Here is a 15,797-nt window from a genome sequence, read left to right on the forward strand (position 1 = left end):
CACGTATGCCCATCTCCACAAAGCTACCATCAAAAACACTTCAAGACTTCAAATGGAGTCACCTTACGAGTCTTTACAAAGGACATAACATATTCTATATTAATCTCCACAATATTGGCTAGAGAAGAAAATATTTTGCCCGGTAATATCCATAGTGTGTCTAGTTCTGTATCCATGGATAAAATAAAAATAAAATGCTCATAAAATGAAAATCTAATGAGAAGTCCCGCTCAGAAGAAACCTGTTCCTCCACCTTCTCCACCACCTCCATCATCATCATCATCTCCTCCAGGCATCTCCTTCTTTCTGGCGCTCTCCACTTTGTACTTTAGCCTACGGAAAGGGTCGCTGACACTCCTTGAAGGTGTTGAGTCGCAGAATTCTGGAAGAAGGAAACTTCTGTCAATGATATTAGAAACTTCTTGCCAATTCTTGAAGCATGGAGGTCCCAGACGAACCACCTCATCCACTGCATTTGCAGAGATGATCTGTCCAGATGGCTTCAGGACTACAAGGACTGGTGCTTCAGAAGCTGAGAACTGAACTTCCAGCTCCCTAAAATAAGGTTTAAAAAGAAATGAATTAAATTGAACTAAACAATTTCAATCTCTGATCCTATAGCAATAAGAGCTCAAGAAAGGAGAGGGCAGGCACAAAGCAACACAAGGGAAGGAGTTGTCTTTCACATAGCAGGCCTAGGGTAGAAGTAGTCTAGAACACAGTAATGCCAAAGAAGGATCGGCCTGGCACAAAGCAGTGCTAGGGAAGGAGTGATCTGACACAATAGTTCTAGGGAAAGAGTGGTCTTGCACACAATAGTATTAGGGAAAGAGTGGTCTAGCACACAGTAGTACGAGGAAAGGAGTGGTCTGGTACACAGGAGTGCTAGAGAAGTCGTAGTCTGGCACACAGTAGTACTAGTGAAGGAGAAATACTGAAAATAATCTCTATACAGCACTGATATTACCGCCATATGGTGACATATTGATAGATACCAGTCCTGCAGAACATATAAGAGATCACAGCACAGTTATTTATAGTGACTTACAGCTGACGGTCTTTCTGATTAAATTGTTCACTTTTCCCATCTTTTCCATCTGGCCCAGACCGGCACAACAACTCCTCCATCCAGGACTCAGAGTCTCAGGTCTGCAGAGATCACAACAAAGACACCTTTGACTCCTTACATTTCAGGCATCGTCCCCATCTATTCCCAACCTGCACAAACCCCTCATCCTGCTGATACCCCAATACTGAACCTCTGTAGCTGTATGTGTTCCTATTACTGCATCTGCTGTGTGCCCTCTAGATGGTAAAAACAAACCTCTAGAATATAGTAATGCCCTGTGAAAGGGCCCGAAAAAACAGTGCCCACATTGTGCCCCCTAGAAAGTAATAATGCCCTTTGTGTGCCCCTCTGACAGTGATAATAACCTGAGTTACCCTATATCGATAAGTGCCCACTTAAGATTTAATAATGTCCTGAGTCTCCCCCCATGTACAGATCCCCTATACACAGTATGATGCTCTCCTATACAGAGTATAATGCCCCTTCACTGTATAGTACCCCACACAGTATACTGACCCCTAAGTAACCTCCAAACTGATGTCTCCAACACTGTATGATGGCCCCCACACTGTGCAAAGACCCCACATTATCTCCCACACTATATGATGGTCCCCCCACTATACAAAGACCCCACATTATCTCCGACACTGTATGATGGCCCCCACACTATACAAAGACCCCACATTATCTCCCACACGGTATGATGGCCCCCACACTGTGCATACACCCCACATTATCTCCGACAATGTATGATGGCCCCCACACTATACAAAGACCCCACATTATCTCCCACACTGTATGATGGCCCCCACACTGTACAAAGACCCCACATTATCTCTGACACTGTATGATGGCCCCCACACTATACAAAGACCCCACATTATCTCCCACACTGTATGATGGCCCCCACACTGTGCAAAGACCCCACATTATCTCACACACTGTATGACCCTAACTGTAATCCCCACACTGTACAAATAGCCTACTTATAGTATAATGCCCCCCCATAGGCAGAGTCTGTAGTATAATCCCCCCATAGGCAGAGTCTGTAGTATAATCCCCCCCATAGGCAGAGTCTGTAGTATAATGCCCCCCACATAGACAGAGTCTGTAATATAATGCCCCCCCATAGGCAGAGTCAGTACTATAATGATCCCCCCCTTCCCATAGGCAGAGCATATAGTATAATTACCCCCCATAGGCAGTCTGTAGTATAATGCTCCCCCTCTTCCCACCTTCCCATAGGCAGAGTCTGTAGTATGATGTTTCCCCCCATAGGCAAACTCTATAGTATAATGCTTCCCCCCCTCATAGGCAGAGTCTGTAGTATAATGCCCCCCCATAGTAAGAGTCTGTAGTATAATGCCCACCCCATAGGCAGAGTCCGTAGTATAATGTTTCCCCCCCATAAGCAGAGTCTGTAGTATAATGCCCCCCCATAGGCTGAGTCTGTAGTATAATGCTCCCCCCCATAGGCAGAGTCTGTAGTATAATGATCCCCCTCCATAGGCAGAGTCTGTAGTATAATGCTCCCCCCCATAGGCAGAGTCTGTAGTATAATGTCGCTCCCCATAGGCAAAGTTTGTAGTATAATGCTCCCCCCCTTTATAGGTAGAGTCTGTAGTATAATGCTCCCCCCCGTCATAAGAAGAGTCTGTAGCATAATGCTCCCCCCATAGGCAGAGTCTGTAGTATAATGCTCCCCCCCATAGGCAGAGTCTGTAGTATAATGCTCCCCCCCCCATAGGCAGAGTCTGTAGTATAATGTCGCTCCCCATAGGCAGAGTTTGTAGTATAATGTCATCCCCACCCATAGGCAGAGTCTGTAGTATAATGCTCCCCCCCGTCATAAGAAGAGTCTGTAGTATAATGCTCCCCCCATAGGCAGAGTCTGTAGTATAATGCTCCCCCCCATAGGCAGAGTCTGTAGTATAATGCTCCCCCCCCATAGGCAGAGTCTGTAGTATAATGTCGCTCCCCATAGGCAGAGTTTGTAGTATAATGTCATCCCCACCCATAGGCAGAGTCTGTAGTATAATGCTCCCCCCCGTCATAAGAAGAGTCTGTAGTATAATGCTCCCCCCATAGGCAGAGTCTGTAGTATAATGCTCCCCCCCATAGGCAGAGTCTGTAGTATAATGCTCCCCACCCATAGGCAGAGTCTGTAGTATAATGCTCTCCCCCATATGCAGAGTCTATAGTATAATGCCCCCCCTCATAGGCAGAGTCTGTAGTATAATGTTCCCCCCCCCCCGTCATAAGAAGAGTCTGTAGTATAATGCTCCCCCCATAGGCACAGTCTGTAGTATAATGTGGCCCCCTTCCCCATAGGCAGAGTCTGTAGTATAATTATTCCCTCCATAGGCAGAGACTGTAGTATAATGTGCGCCCCCATCATAGGCAGAGTCTGTAGTATAATGTGCCCCCCCCCCTCACAGGCAGAGTCTGTATTATAATGCTCCCCCCAGAGGCACAGTCTGTAGTATAATGTAGCCCACCCTCCCCATAGGCAGAGTCTGTAGTATAAATATTCCCCCCATAGGCAGAAACTGTAGTATAATGTGCCCCCCCATCATAGGTAGAGTCTGTACTATAATGTGCCCCCCCCCTCATAGGCAGAGTTTGTAGTATAATGTGCCTCCCTCCATGGCCAGAGTCTGTAGTATAATGTCGGCACCCCCCCCCTCCCGGCAAAAAAAATGAATAAGCATGATACTCACCTCTCCTCCTCGTTCCCTCGCAGCTCTGAGTGCCGCACCCGGCCCGCACATCTCAGCAGAGCGGGCCGGGCGCCAAGTGATGACGTCACTGACGTCAGACTCCGAGGGGACTGATGGGAGAGAGGGAGCATTGCGGTCCCTCTCTCATCAGTGAACTTGCGGCGGTGACGAACGGGGGGCCTGATGCTGGCACCAGGGGCCCCCCGCCCTCCTGCATAGCGGCCGCCGGGCAATGCAGGGACTGAGTCTCCCTGCTCTGCCCGGAGTATAACTGTATCCGGCGTGCGCAGCATGCCGGATACAGTTGCACAGCGTAGCTCCGGGTGGGCCCCCTCAGAGTGCGGGGCCCGGGGCCACCGCCCCCTCTGCCCCCCGGTAGCTACGCTACTGTCAGGAAGCATTGGGGAATAAACACTGAAAACCGTGACTTTGGTACAGAGAGAGTTTGTACTACCCCTAGGAAGGAGCGATCAAGTACATAGCGGAACTGGCGTGTTATGCGGGTGACTTGCGCGGTTACTAGGCACTGTCCTACTCACTGCGCGTACCGCTCTGCTACTCCCAGTGTCAGACCATCTCGCTGAGCTGCCTCTTCCAAACACTTCCAGCACCGCTACATCCTCCTGTTGCTGGAGAGTCTCCACTTGACTACAGGGAGGTTTGGCCAGACTCAACAGGAATTTGTGTCCTGCAGAGTTTTGCTTCCCTGGCCTATAACCTGCCAGCAGTGGCTATATTAGGCAGCTCCTCCTGCCACACCTTGCCTGAGTTTAGGTTCTAGTTACAGTCTGTCTCTAGTTTCCTGCCAAGGTGCATTAATGTTTGACTCTCCTGTTACGGACCTGGCTTATTTACTCGTTTTATCTGATCTCTCCGATCCTGACCCCAGCTTCATATTTTGAACCTGCGCTTCCCGCCCCGACCTCGGATTTTCTGACCACATCTCTGTCTCCGCCCTCTGTGCTTCATATTTCTGCCTTTGACCTCATTGGTCAGCTACTACAGGTCCAGGGACTGCCCTGGAGTGGCACCTGGTGACTAACCTAATGGCCCAAGCCTATCCTCACCATCAAAGGCACTAGTGGAGACCAGGTAATCACTTAGTTAAGGCCCCCCAGGATAAGCCTGGCTAGTGGAGCAGTGGGTTTACACCCTCTGCCATCACATGGAGAAAGAGTGATCTACCATGCAGCAGAGCTGGAGATGTCTACCACACAACTGAGCTGGAGATGGAGAGGTCTATCACACAGCAGGGCTCGAGATGAAGAGGTCTATCACACAGCAGAGCTGGAGGTGGAGAGGTCTATCACACAGCAGAGCTGGAGATGGAGAGGTCTACCACACAGCAGAGCTTGAGACGGAGAGGTCTACCACACAGCAGAGCTGGAGATGGAGAGGACTACCACACAGCAGAGCTGGAGAGGTCTACCGCACAGCAGAGCTGCAGATGGAGAGGTCTACCGCACAGCAGAGCTTGAGACAGAAAGGTCTACCACACAGCAGAGATGGAGAGGACTACCACACAGCAGAGCTGGAGATGGAGAGGACTACCGCACAGCAGAGCTGCAGATGGAGAGGTCTACCGCACAGCAGAGCTGGAGAGGTCTACCACATAGCAGAGCTGGAGATGGAGAGGTCTACCACACAGCAAAGCTGGTGATGGAGAGGTCTACCACACAGCAGAGCTGGTGATGGAGAGGTCTACCACATTGCAGAGCTAGAGATGGAGAGGTCTACCACACAGCAGAGCTAGAGATGGAGAGGTCTACCACACAGCAGAGCTGGAGATGGAGAGGTCTACCACACAGCAGAGCTGGAGATGGAGAGGTCTACCACACAGCAGAGCTGGAGATGGAGATGTCTAGCACACAGCAGAGCTGGAGATGGAGATGTCTACCACACAGCAGAGCTGGAGATGGAGAGGTCTACCACACAGCAGAGCTGGAGATGGAGAGGTCTACCACACAGCAGAGCTGGAGATGGAGAGGTCTACCACACAGCAGAGCTGGAGATGGAGAGGTCTACCACACAGTGGAGATGGAGAGGTCTACCACACAGCAGAGCTGGAGATGGAAATGTCTACCACACAGCAGAGCTGGAGATGGAGAAGACTTCAACACAGCTGAGCTGCAGATGGAGAGGTCTACCAAACAGGAGAGCTGGAGATGGAGAGATCTACCACACAGCAGAGCTGGAGATGGAGAGGTCTACCACACAGCAGAGCTGGAGATTGAGAGGTCTACCACACAGCAGAGCTGGAGATTGAGAGGTCTACCACACAGCAGAGCTGGAGATTGAGAGGTCTACCACACAGCAGAGCTTCAGATGGAGAGGTCTACCACACAGGAGAGATGGAGAGATCTACCACACAGCAGAGCTAGAGATGGAGAGGTCTACCACACAGCAGAGCTGGAGATGGAGAGGTCTACCACACAGCAGAGCTGGAGATGGAGAGGTCTACCACACAGGAGAGCTGGAGATGGAGAGATCTACCACACAGCAGAGCTAGAGATGGAGAGGTCTACCACACAGCAGAGCTGGAGATGGAGAGGTCTACCACACAGCAGAGCTGGAGATGGAGAGGTCTACCACACAGCAGAGCTGGAGATGGAGAGGTCTACCACACAGGAGAGCTGGAGATGGAGAGATCTACCACACAGCAGAGCTAGAGATGGAGAGGTCTACCACACAGCAGAGCTGGAGATGGAGAGATCTACCACACAGCAGAGCTGGAGATGGAGAGGTCTACCACACAGCAGAGCTGGAGATTGAGAGGTTTACCACACAGCAGAGCTAGAGATGGAGAGGTCTACCACACAGCAGAGCTGGAGATGGAGAGGTCTACCACACAGCAGAGCTGGAGATTGAGAGGTCTACCACACAGCAGAGCTAGAGATGGAGAGGTCTACCACACAGCAGAGCTGGAGATGGAGAGGTCTACCACACAGCAGAGCTGGAGATGGAGAGATCTACCACACAGCAGAGCTGGAGATGGAGAGGTCTACCACACAGCAGAGCTGGAGATTGAGAGGTCTACCACACAGCAGAGCTGGAGATGGAGAGGTCTACCACACAGCAGAGCTGGAGACTGAGAGGTCTACCACACAGCAGAGCTGGAGATGGAGTGATTTACTACACATAATGGAGTGGAGAGTCAATGTTAACATTAAATATAATTATAAAAGGTCATATAGATAAGCAGACCCACACCCTATCCAAGAATAATGAGAATAAAATGAGAATAAACTCATGAGTTCATTTGCTATTAATCTGCTATAACCGGCAATAAACCATAAGCGTCCATTTACCATATATACAAGACAGTTATCTAATTGCCCTTTTAACTAACTCAACAAATTCAATAGATATTATGATCCTATAATACTAAGCCTACAACATCCCATAAAACTGTAACCATGACCAAATCTGTACAGCGTTAATCCTACGCGGGAATCCAGATTACTCTGAATTAGGGTGAGTAATGATTCATCGTGAGAGGACATTTATTCAGAGGACGTGATATCCATAATCATTTGCAGTATGTCAGACTGGAGAGATAATCCCCAGCTCCTCCTGTGCATTACTGTTTTATATGACTCCATTAGTATGTTTTATGCAGATTATATTATGCATTTTATATGCTGGACATGTCTGGATGATGCCGCAATCTCATGAGTCACTGGGAATGAAGGACTGACAGCAGAAACCTGGAGCAAGAGGGTCTGACTGCTGAAAAAAAAAAAAGAAAATGGCCTGGACAAAAATGATGGGACACTCAACTTAATATTTTGTTGCACAACCTTTAGAGGTAATCACTGCAAAAGATTTCTGTAACTCTGAATGAGACGTCTACACCTGTCCACAGGTATTTTGCCCACTCATCGTGGGCAAAATGCTCTAGCTGTCTCAGGTGTGAAGGTGCCTTCTCCAGACCACAGGTTTCAGCTCCTTCCACTGATGTTCAATATGATTTAGATGAGGGCTCAAAGAAGACATTTCAGAATAGTCCAATGCTTTGCTCTTAGCCATTCTCGGAAATTTTTAGCTGTGTATTTTAGGTCATTATCCTGTTGGAGGACCCATGACCTGCAAATCAGACCAAGCTTTCTGACACTGGCAGCACATTTCTCTCTAGAATCCCTTGATAGTCTTGAGATTTCATTGTACCCTGCACAGATTCAAGACTCCCTGTGCCAGATAGTGCAAAGCAGCCCCCAATACATAACCAAGCCTCCCCCATGTTTCACAGTAGGTGAACGTCGCTGGCTCCACTTCTTCCCTCTTCCTCTCACTATTGGGGTTCCTCAGGGTTCAGTCCTTGGCCCTCTTCTCTTCTCTCTCTACACAGCCCCAATTAGACAGACAATCAGCAAATTTGGTTTGCAGTATCATCTTTATGCTGATGACACACAACTATACACCTCATCCTCTGACCTTACCCCCGCTGTACTACAGAACATCAGTGACTGTCTGGCCACAATTTCTAAAATCATGTCCGCTCTCTATGTGAAACTCAACCTCTCAAAAACTGAACTTCTTCTGTTCCCGCCGTCTACTCACCTCTCCAAATCTGTCATCTCTCTCTCCGTGTGTGGCACCACAATAATGCCGAGCAAGCAGGCGCGTTGCCTGGGCGTTGTGTTTGACACCAATCTCTCCTTCACCTTCCACATACAATCTCTTGCCCGCTCTTGTCGCTTGCACCTGAAGAACATCTCTAGGATCCGCCCCTTTCTCACCTTGGAAACAACAAAAACCCTCACTGTTGCCCTGATCCACTCCCGCCTTGACTACTGTAACTCTCTCTTAATTGGCCTCCCCCTCACTCGACTTTCCCCCCTCCAGTCCATCCTTAATGCTGCAGCCAGGGTCATCTATCTGGCTAATCGTTACTCAGACGCTTCCGCTCTGTGCCAGTCATTGCACTGGCTGCCCATGAATTATAGGATCCGATTTAAATTGCTTGTTCTCACCCACAAAGCTCTCCACAGTGTGGCACCCCCCTACATATCTTCCCTCATCTCTGTTTATCGGCCTACCCGTTTTCTAAGCTCTGCAAGCGACTTTCGACTAACATCCGCACTAATCCGTACCTCCCACTCCCGGCTTCAAGACTTCTCCCGAGCTGCACCTATTCTTTGGAATGCTCTACCCCAAGAAATTAGGATGAACCACAACTTACACAGTTTAGGCGCTCCCTAAAAACATATCTGTTTAGGGCGGCCTATCACGTTCCCGAATCAAAGTCCTTTTATATTCTTATAGCCCATTCCTTATTTCTCCAAACATAAGTCTCCACCGAACCCAAAAGCATTACAGATACTGGCTGGTGACGAGCTCATGCAGCCTTTATCTATCCCTCATCCCCTCAAGATGGCTGGACCATCAATGTAAATAAGCCACTGTACTTTGTGTCACCTCCACCTCATTGTAGATTGTAAGCTCTTACGAGCAGGGTCGTCATTATTTTTGCTGTAATTATTGTATTATCTTTAGCTATGTTACTTATGACTGTTGTACATGAACCTGTGAATTGTTAAGCGCTGCGGAATATGTTGGCGCTATATAAATAAAGATTATTATTATTATGTAGGTACAATGCTCTTCTCTATGTATTCTTTATTTTTGCATCTGTGAACATAGAGCTGATGTGACTTGACAAAAAAAGCTCCAATTTCGTCTCATCTGTCCAAAGGACATTCTCCAGGAAACTTTGTGGCTTGTCAATATGTCTTTTGACAAATTCCAATCTAACTTTTTATGAGTTGCTTTCAAGAGTAGTTTCCTCCTCAGTCGTCTTCCATGATGTCCACTCTGACCAACACAGTGCAGATGATGCGATCTGACACTAATATACCTTAATCTTGGAGTTCACCTCTAATCTCTTTGGAAGTTGTTCTGGGCTTTTTGGTTACCATTCAAATTATCCGTCTCCTCAATTTGTCATCAATTCTCCTCTTGCGACCACGGCCAGGAAGGTTGACCACAGTCTAATTCACCATAAACTTCTGAATAATATGTGCAACTGTAGTAACAGGAACATCAAGCTGTTTGGAGATGTCTGTCACGCTGTCTCTGTATACTGGAGGTAGGGGGCCTAAGCTGACCCTAAGCTGGGGCCCTGACTAATCCCTCAACCTGGAGGTACTGTTAAAGGTACAGAGGTCCAGGCCACCAGCGTAACCCCTACCTCCTGAGGATCCCTGCACCTAAGTAATCTATTCCTGAGAAGGACCCCGATCACAACAAAAGGGGACAAGTAATAATATGCCCACACACAGTACTTAGACGAACGAGACAGTACAAGGGAAAAACCAAAACCACCTTGCATACAAAAACTACACAACTACAACAGAGGGAACACCAACGGGAAAGGAGATAAATGATAAAGCGAGGAAGGGAAAAAACACTCCAAATGCACTTATCTCTGAAACTCCAAATACCACGATCCGCTCTGTTAGTCTGCATGAAATGCTTTCACCGACACTTCCCTAACAGACCAGCAGGCATTTGAAGGAGTCTCACTACAGCAGCATTGATTGCAGCTGGGCGAGGCTGGAGCTCGTCTAGCACAGAGAGAGAGAGAATTAACTCCCTCACTGCCGAAAAACACAAAGCACCAAAAAGTCAGCTGCGAGAAGTCAGGCTGTGTAATCGTGACGATCTTCGTGGCGACACACCCGTGACAGTACCCCTCCTTCTACGAGGGGCCTCCGGACCCTCAGGGCCAGGTTTATCCGGGTGAGTCATGTGGAAGGCCCGAACTAATCGGTCTGCGTTAATATCCGACGCAGGAACCCACATCCTCTCCTCAGGACCATACCCTTTCCAATGAACCAGGTACTGAAGGGACCGGCGATTAAAGCGTGAATTGATGACCCTCGATACCTGGAACTCCAAGTTACCCTTGACCACCACTGGAGGGGGAGGTAAAGGTGACGGTACCACCGGCGCCACATACCTCTTAAGCAACGATCTGTGGAACACGTTGTGAATTTTAAACGTAGGGGGGAGGTCAAGACAGAATGCCACCGGATTAATAATAGAACTGATTCTGTACGGCCCGATGAACCTGGGACCCAGTTTCCAGGAGGGAACCTTAAGTTTTATATTCCTGGTAGACAACCATACCAGATCGTTCACACTTAGGAGGAGAGTGTCTGGTCCGGACCTATCAGCCATACGTTTGTATAGGTTCCCCATAGTATTCAGATTCTTCAGCACCCCTCTCCATACTGAAGCGAGTGATGAGGAAAATCGTTCCTCCTCAGGAACCCCCGAAGAGCCCCCCCTACTGAAAGTACAAAACTGGGGGTGAAAACCATATGCCCCAAAAAACGGGGACTTACCAGTGGACTCGCTCCGCCTATTATTAAGAGCAAACTCTGCCAGAGGTAAGAAAGAAGCCCAGTCCTCCTGGTTCTCTGACACAAAACACCGGAGATATGTCTCCAAGCTCTGGTTCATACGTTCCGTCTGACCATTGGTCTGAGGATGAAAAGCCGATGAGAACGACAAATGCATCCCCCGCCGTGCACAAAACGCCTTCCAGAACTTGGACACAAACTGAGACCCCGAATCAGACACCACCTCGGAGGGTACCCCGTGAAGCCTCACAATCTCCCCAATGAACACCTGCGCAAGAGTTTTAGCATTAGGGAGAGCCGGAAGAGCGATAAAATGTGCCATCTTGCTGAACCTGTCCACTACAACGAGTATGACCGTTTTACCCGAAGACGGAGGGAGGTCCGTAATAAAGTCCATAGACAGATGAGTCCAAGGACGCTCCGGGATCTTCAAAGGTAAGAGGGCCCCAGACGGACGGGTATGTGAGGTCTTAGAGCGCGCACAAACCCCACAGGACGCGACAAAAGTTACCACCTCCTTATGTAAGTTAGGCCACCAAAACCGACGCGAGAGGAGATCCACAGTTGCTCTACTCCCCGGGTGTCCTGCAAAAACTGAGTTATGGTGTGCCTCGATCACCTTTTGTCGCAACTGATCTGGAACAAACAGTCTCCCTGGAGGTCCAACAGGGGCGTCCCCCTGAGCCTCCAATACCTCCTCCTCCAGCTCAGAGCATACTGCCGAAACCACCACCCCCTCCTGAAGGATAGGAATCGGGTCGTCCGTATTCCTGGCCCCAGGGAAACTACGAGATAAGGCATCCGCCTTTACATTTTTTGTCCCAGGACGATATGTAACGACAAAATTAAACCTGGTAAAAAACAATGACCACCTAGCTTGTCTGGGATTCAGACGTTTCGCGGACTCCAGATATAGCAGGTTCTTATGATCGGTGATGACGGTGACCGGATGGACTGCCCCCTCCAAAAAATGGCGCCACTCCTCAAAAGCTAACTTAATGGCCAAGAGTTCCCTATTGCCGACATCGTAATTCCTCTCAGCGGACGACAATTTTTTAGAGAAAAAGGCGCACGGATGCCACTTACCAGGGGACGAACCTTGTGACAATACTGCTCCCACCCCTACCTCGGAAGCGTCTACCTCTACAATGAATGGCTGTGACGCATCAGGTTGAATGAGTATGGGTGCCGAGGCAAAACATTTTTTCAAGGAGGAGAATGCTTGACAAGCCTTGTCAGACCACCTAGAAAAATCCGTCCCCTTTTTAGTCATGTCTGTGAGAGGCTTAACCATGGACGAGAAATTACGAATGAACTTCCGGTAATAATTAGCAAACCCCAGGAAACGTTGTAGTGCCTTAAGATTCTCTGGCCGATCCCACTCAAGAACTGCCCGCACTTTCCCAGGGTCCATACGAAAACCGGACGCTGAAACCAGGAAGCCTAAAAACTGGAGTTCCTGTACGGCGAACACACACTTTTCCCATTTGGCATACAGTTTATTATCCCGCAAGATCTGTAACACCTGCCTAACGTGCTCCTGATGAGACACCAGATCCGGCGAGTAAATTAAGATATCATCCAGATATATGACAACAAACTGTCCCACCAGGCGGCGAAAAATGTCATTAACAAAGTGTTGGAACACCGCCGGGGCATTAGTCAGACCGAATGGCATGACAAGGTTCTCATAATGCCCCTCCGGAGTGTTAAACGCCGTCTTCCACTCATCCCCCTCCTTCATCCTAATCAGATTGTACGCCCCCCTGAGATCCAACTTAGAGAACCATTTGGCGCCCACGATCTGATTAAAGAGATCGGGAATAAGTGGGAGCGGATACGGATCTCGGACCGTAATCCGATTAAGTTCACGGAAATCCAGGCAAGGGCGTAGACCTCCATCTTTCTTCTTAACAAAGAAGAACCCCGCAGCCACCGGTGAAGATGAAGGTCTAATATGCCCCTTAGCCAGACTTTCTGAAATATAATCCTTCATGGCCTGCCTCTCAGGACCAGAAAGGTTATACAACCTAGCTTTAGGTAACTTGGCCTCAGGGAGCAGTTTTACAGAACAGTCATACTCGCGATGAGGAGGTAGTTCCTGACACCCTTTCTCCGAGATTACATCCTCAAAGTCCGCCAGAAATGGAGGTAAGACCCAAGGAGTAACCGCACCGATGACCGTGTTCATGCAGTTTTTATTACAGAATTTACTCCATTGGCTTATCTCTCTGGTTTGCCAATTAATAACCGGGTTATGCTTAGTTAACCAAGGAAGGCCCAACACTATAGGAGTGGGAAGACCCTCCAACACGTAGCAAGACAACAGTTCTTTATGTATCGCCCCCACTTGAAGTTTTACGTCATGCACAGCTTGCAAAAAACTTCCCTGACCGAGAGGCCTGGCATCGATCGAGAATATGGGGATGGGTTTAGCCAACTCACTCAATCGCATACCTTGAACCCGGGCAAACCGAGCATCAACCAGATTAGCCCCGGCCCCACTATCCAGAAGAACAGATATCCTCTCAGTTCTCGTACCCACCACCACCTCCGCCGGTACGAGAAACTGAGACGAACCTAGGGACGAAATACCTACTCCCAGATTGCCGTCCACCACACAACCTGGGATCAACAGTTTTCCGACGACTCTTCACTCTGCAAGGGACGGGATGGACACCCCCCAATAAAATGTCCCTTTCTCCCGCAGAAGAAACACCTACCTGTCTTATGGCGCACCACCGGTCCCCTCCCCCGAAATGATGTCCCTCCTAATTGCATAGGCTCCTCTGGACTGACCAGGGGAACCACCATATGAGGGGACCTTGTAGGAGGTGGAGTCATCACAGGGGGTAGAGTTATCCCGCACCTCTCCCGAAGCCGTCTGTCAACGCGAATAGCAAGGGCCATAGCGGCTTCCAGTGACGCGGGAGAGTCATACTGTGCCAACACATCCTGTAATTTGTCGGATAAACCTTAACAAAACTGGCTCCTAAGAGCCGGGTCATTCCACTGGGTGTCCGTGGCCCACCTACGGAACTCCGAACAGAATTCCTCCGCCGGACGATCTCCCTGCTGAATCCTACGTAACTTAGACTCAGCAAGGGAAATCCGATCTGGGTCATCATATACGAGTCCCAGAGCAGCGAAAAACCTATCCACTGACTGGAGAGCCGGGGAGCCCGGGGGAAGAGAGAACGCCCAAGATTGTGGGTCCCCTTGTAGGAGCGAGATGACAATTCCCACCCTTTGTTCTTCACTCCCCGATGACCGAGGCCGCAGCCAAAAGTACAACTTGCATGCCTCCCGGAAAACAAAAAACTTGTCCCGCCCCCCAGTGAACCTGTCAGGGAGAGCTACTTTAGGTTCTGGTCCGGCTTGCTCCTGAGGATACAAAACCTTGGACCTAACGTCCGCCAGCTCCATGGACAAACTCTGCAACTGCCGAGCTAGACCGGCTACTGGATCCATGGTAGCTGGAGAAAAACTAAGTGGTCGGTGAAAATGTCACGCTGTCTCTGTATACTGGAGGTAGGGGGCCTAAGCTGACCCTAAGCTGGGGCCCTGACTAATCCCTCAACCTGGAGGTACTGTTAAAGGTACAGAGGTCCAGGCCGCCAGCGTAACCCCTACCTCCTGAGGATCCCTGCACCTAAGTAATCTAGTCCTGAGAAGGACCCCGATCACAACAAAAAGGGACAAGTAATAATATGCCCACACACAGTACTTAGACGAACGAGACAGTACAAGGGAAAAACCAAAACCACCTTGCATACAAAAACTACACAACTACAACAGAGGGAACACCAACGGGAAAGGAGATAAATGATAAAGCGAGGAAGGGAAAAAACACTCCAAATGCACTTATCTCTGAAACTCCAAATACCACGATCCGCTCTGTTAGTCTGCATGAAATGCTTTCACCGACACTTCCCTAACAGACCAGCAGGCATTTGAAGGAGTCTCACTACAGCAGCATTGATTGCAGCTGGGCGAAGCTGGACCTCGTCTAGCACAGAGAGAGAGAGAATTAACTCCCTCACTGCCAAAAAACACAAAGCACCAAAAAGTCAGTTGCGAGAAGTCAGGCTGTGTAATCGTGACGATCTTCGTGGCGACACACCCGTGACAATGTCTTATAGCTTTTACCTTTAACAGGTTTGTCTATAATTTGCTTTCTAATCTCCTGAGACAACGCTCTCCTTCGCTTTCTTTGGTCAATGTTCAGTGTGGTACACACCATGATACCAAACAGCACAGTGACTACTTTTCACCCCTAAAATAGACAGACTGGCTGATTACAAGTTTGTAGACACCTGTGATGCGAATTACAGGACACACATTAGTTTAATGTCATAAGTTAAATTATTTTTTTTTGTCCGGGTCATTTTTATTATTTATTTTTTTTTTTCTGTTGAACCACAATTGAAAAGCAATGTTTCATTTTCATTAGTTGATATTCATTAAATTTAAATTGAAAATTACTTTTGTCAGTTTCAAGTTATTTCAGTGACTGTAGTGGGTTTTTCTTAATTTAACAGAAGGGTACCAAAAATTTAGCAGTATGTATAATCTCCGATGATACAGGACAACAGAAATAAAAATGCATGAGGACATTTCTGTTATACCCAACAGCCAACT

At 48.5% G+C, this 15,797-nt stretch overlaps 1 protein-coding gene across 2 annotated transcripts in view; it reads right to left on the reverse strand.

Annotated features, from left to right (window-relative positions):
* The window catches only part of NXNL1 (nucleoredoxin like 1), a 23,442-nt gene continuing 7,645 nt past the window's right edge, over positions 1-15,797 (reverse strand). For both annotated transcript variants that reach the window (XM_073653830.1, XM_073653828.1), the window contains exon 3: positions 1-555. In XM_073653830.1, the coding sequence (XP_073509931.1) occupies positions 231-555 (325 nt within the window). In that variant the 3' untranslated portion in view covers positions 1-230. The remainder of the gene's footprint in view (positions 556-15,797) is intronic.

Source organism: Phyllobates terribilis, unplaced genomic scaffold (assembly GCF_046119375.1).
Source record: "Phyllobates terribilis strain yellow unplaced genomic scaffold, ASM4611937v1 Scaffold_11__3_contigs__length_659146591, whole genome shotgun sequence".
Lineage (NCBI taxonomy): Eukaryota > Metazoa > Chordata > Amphibia > Anura > Dendrobatidae > Phyllobates > Phyllobates terribilis.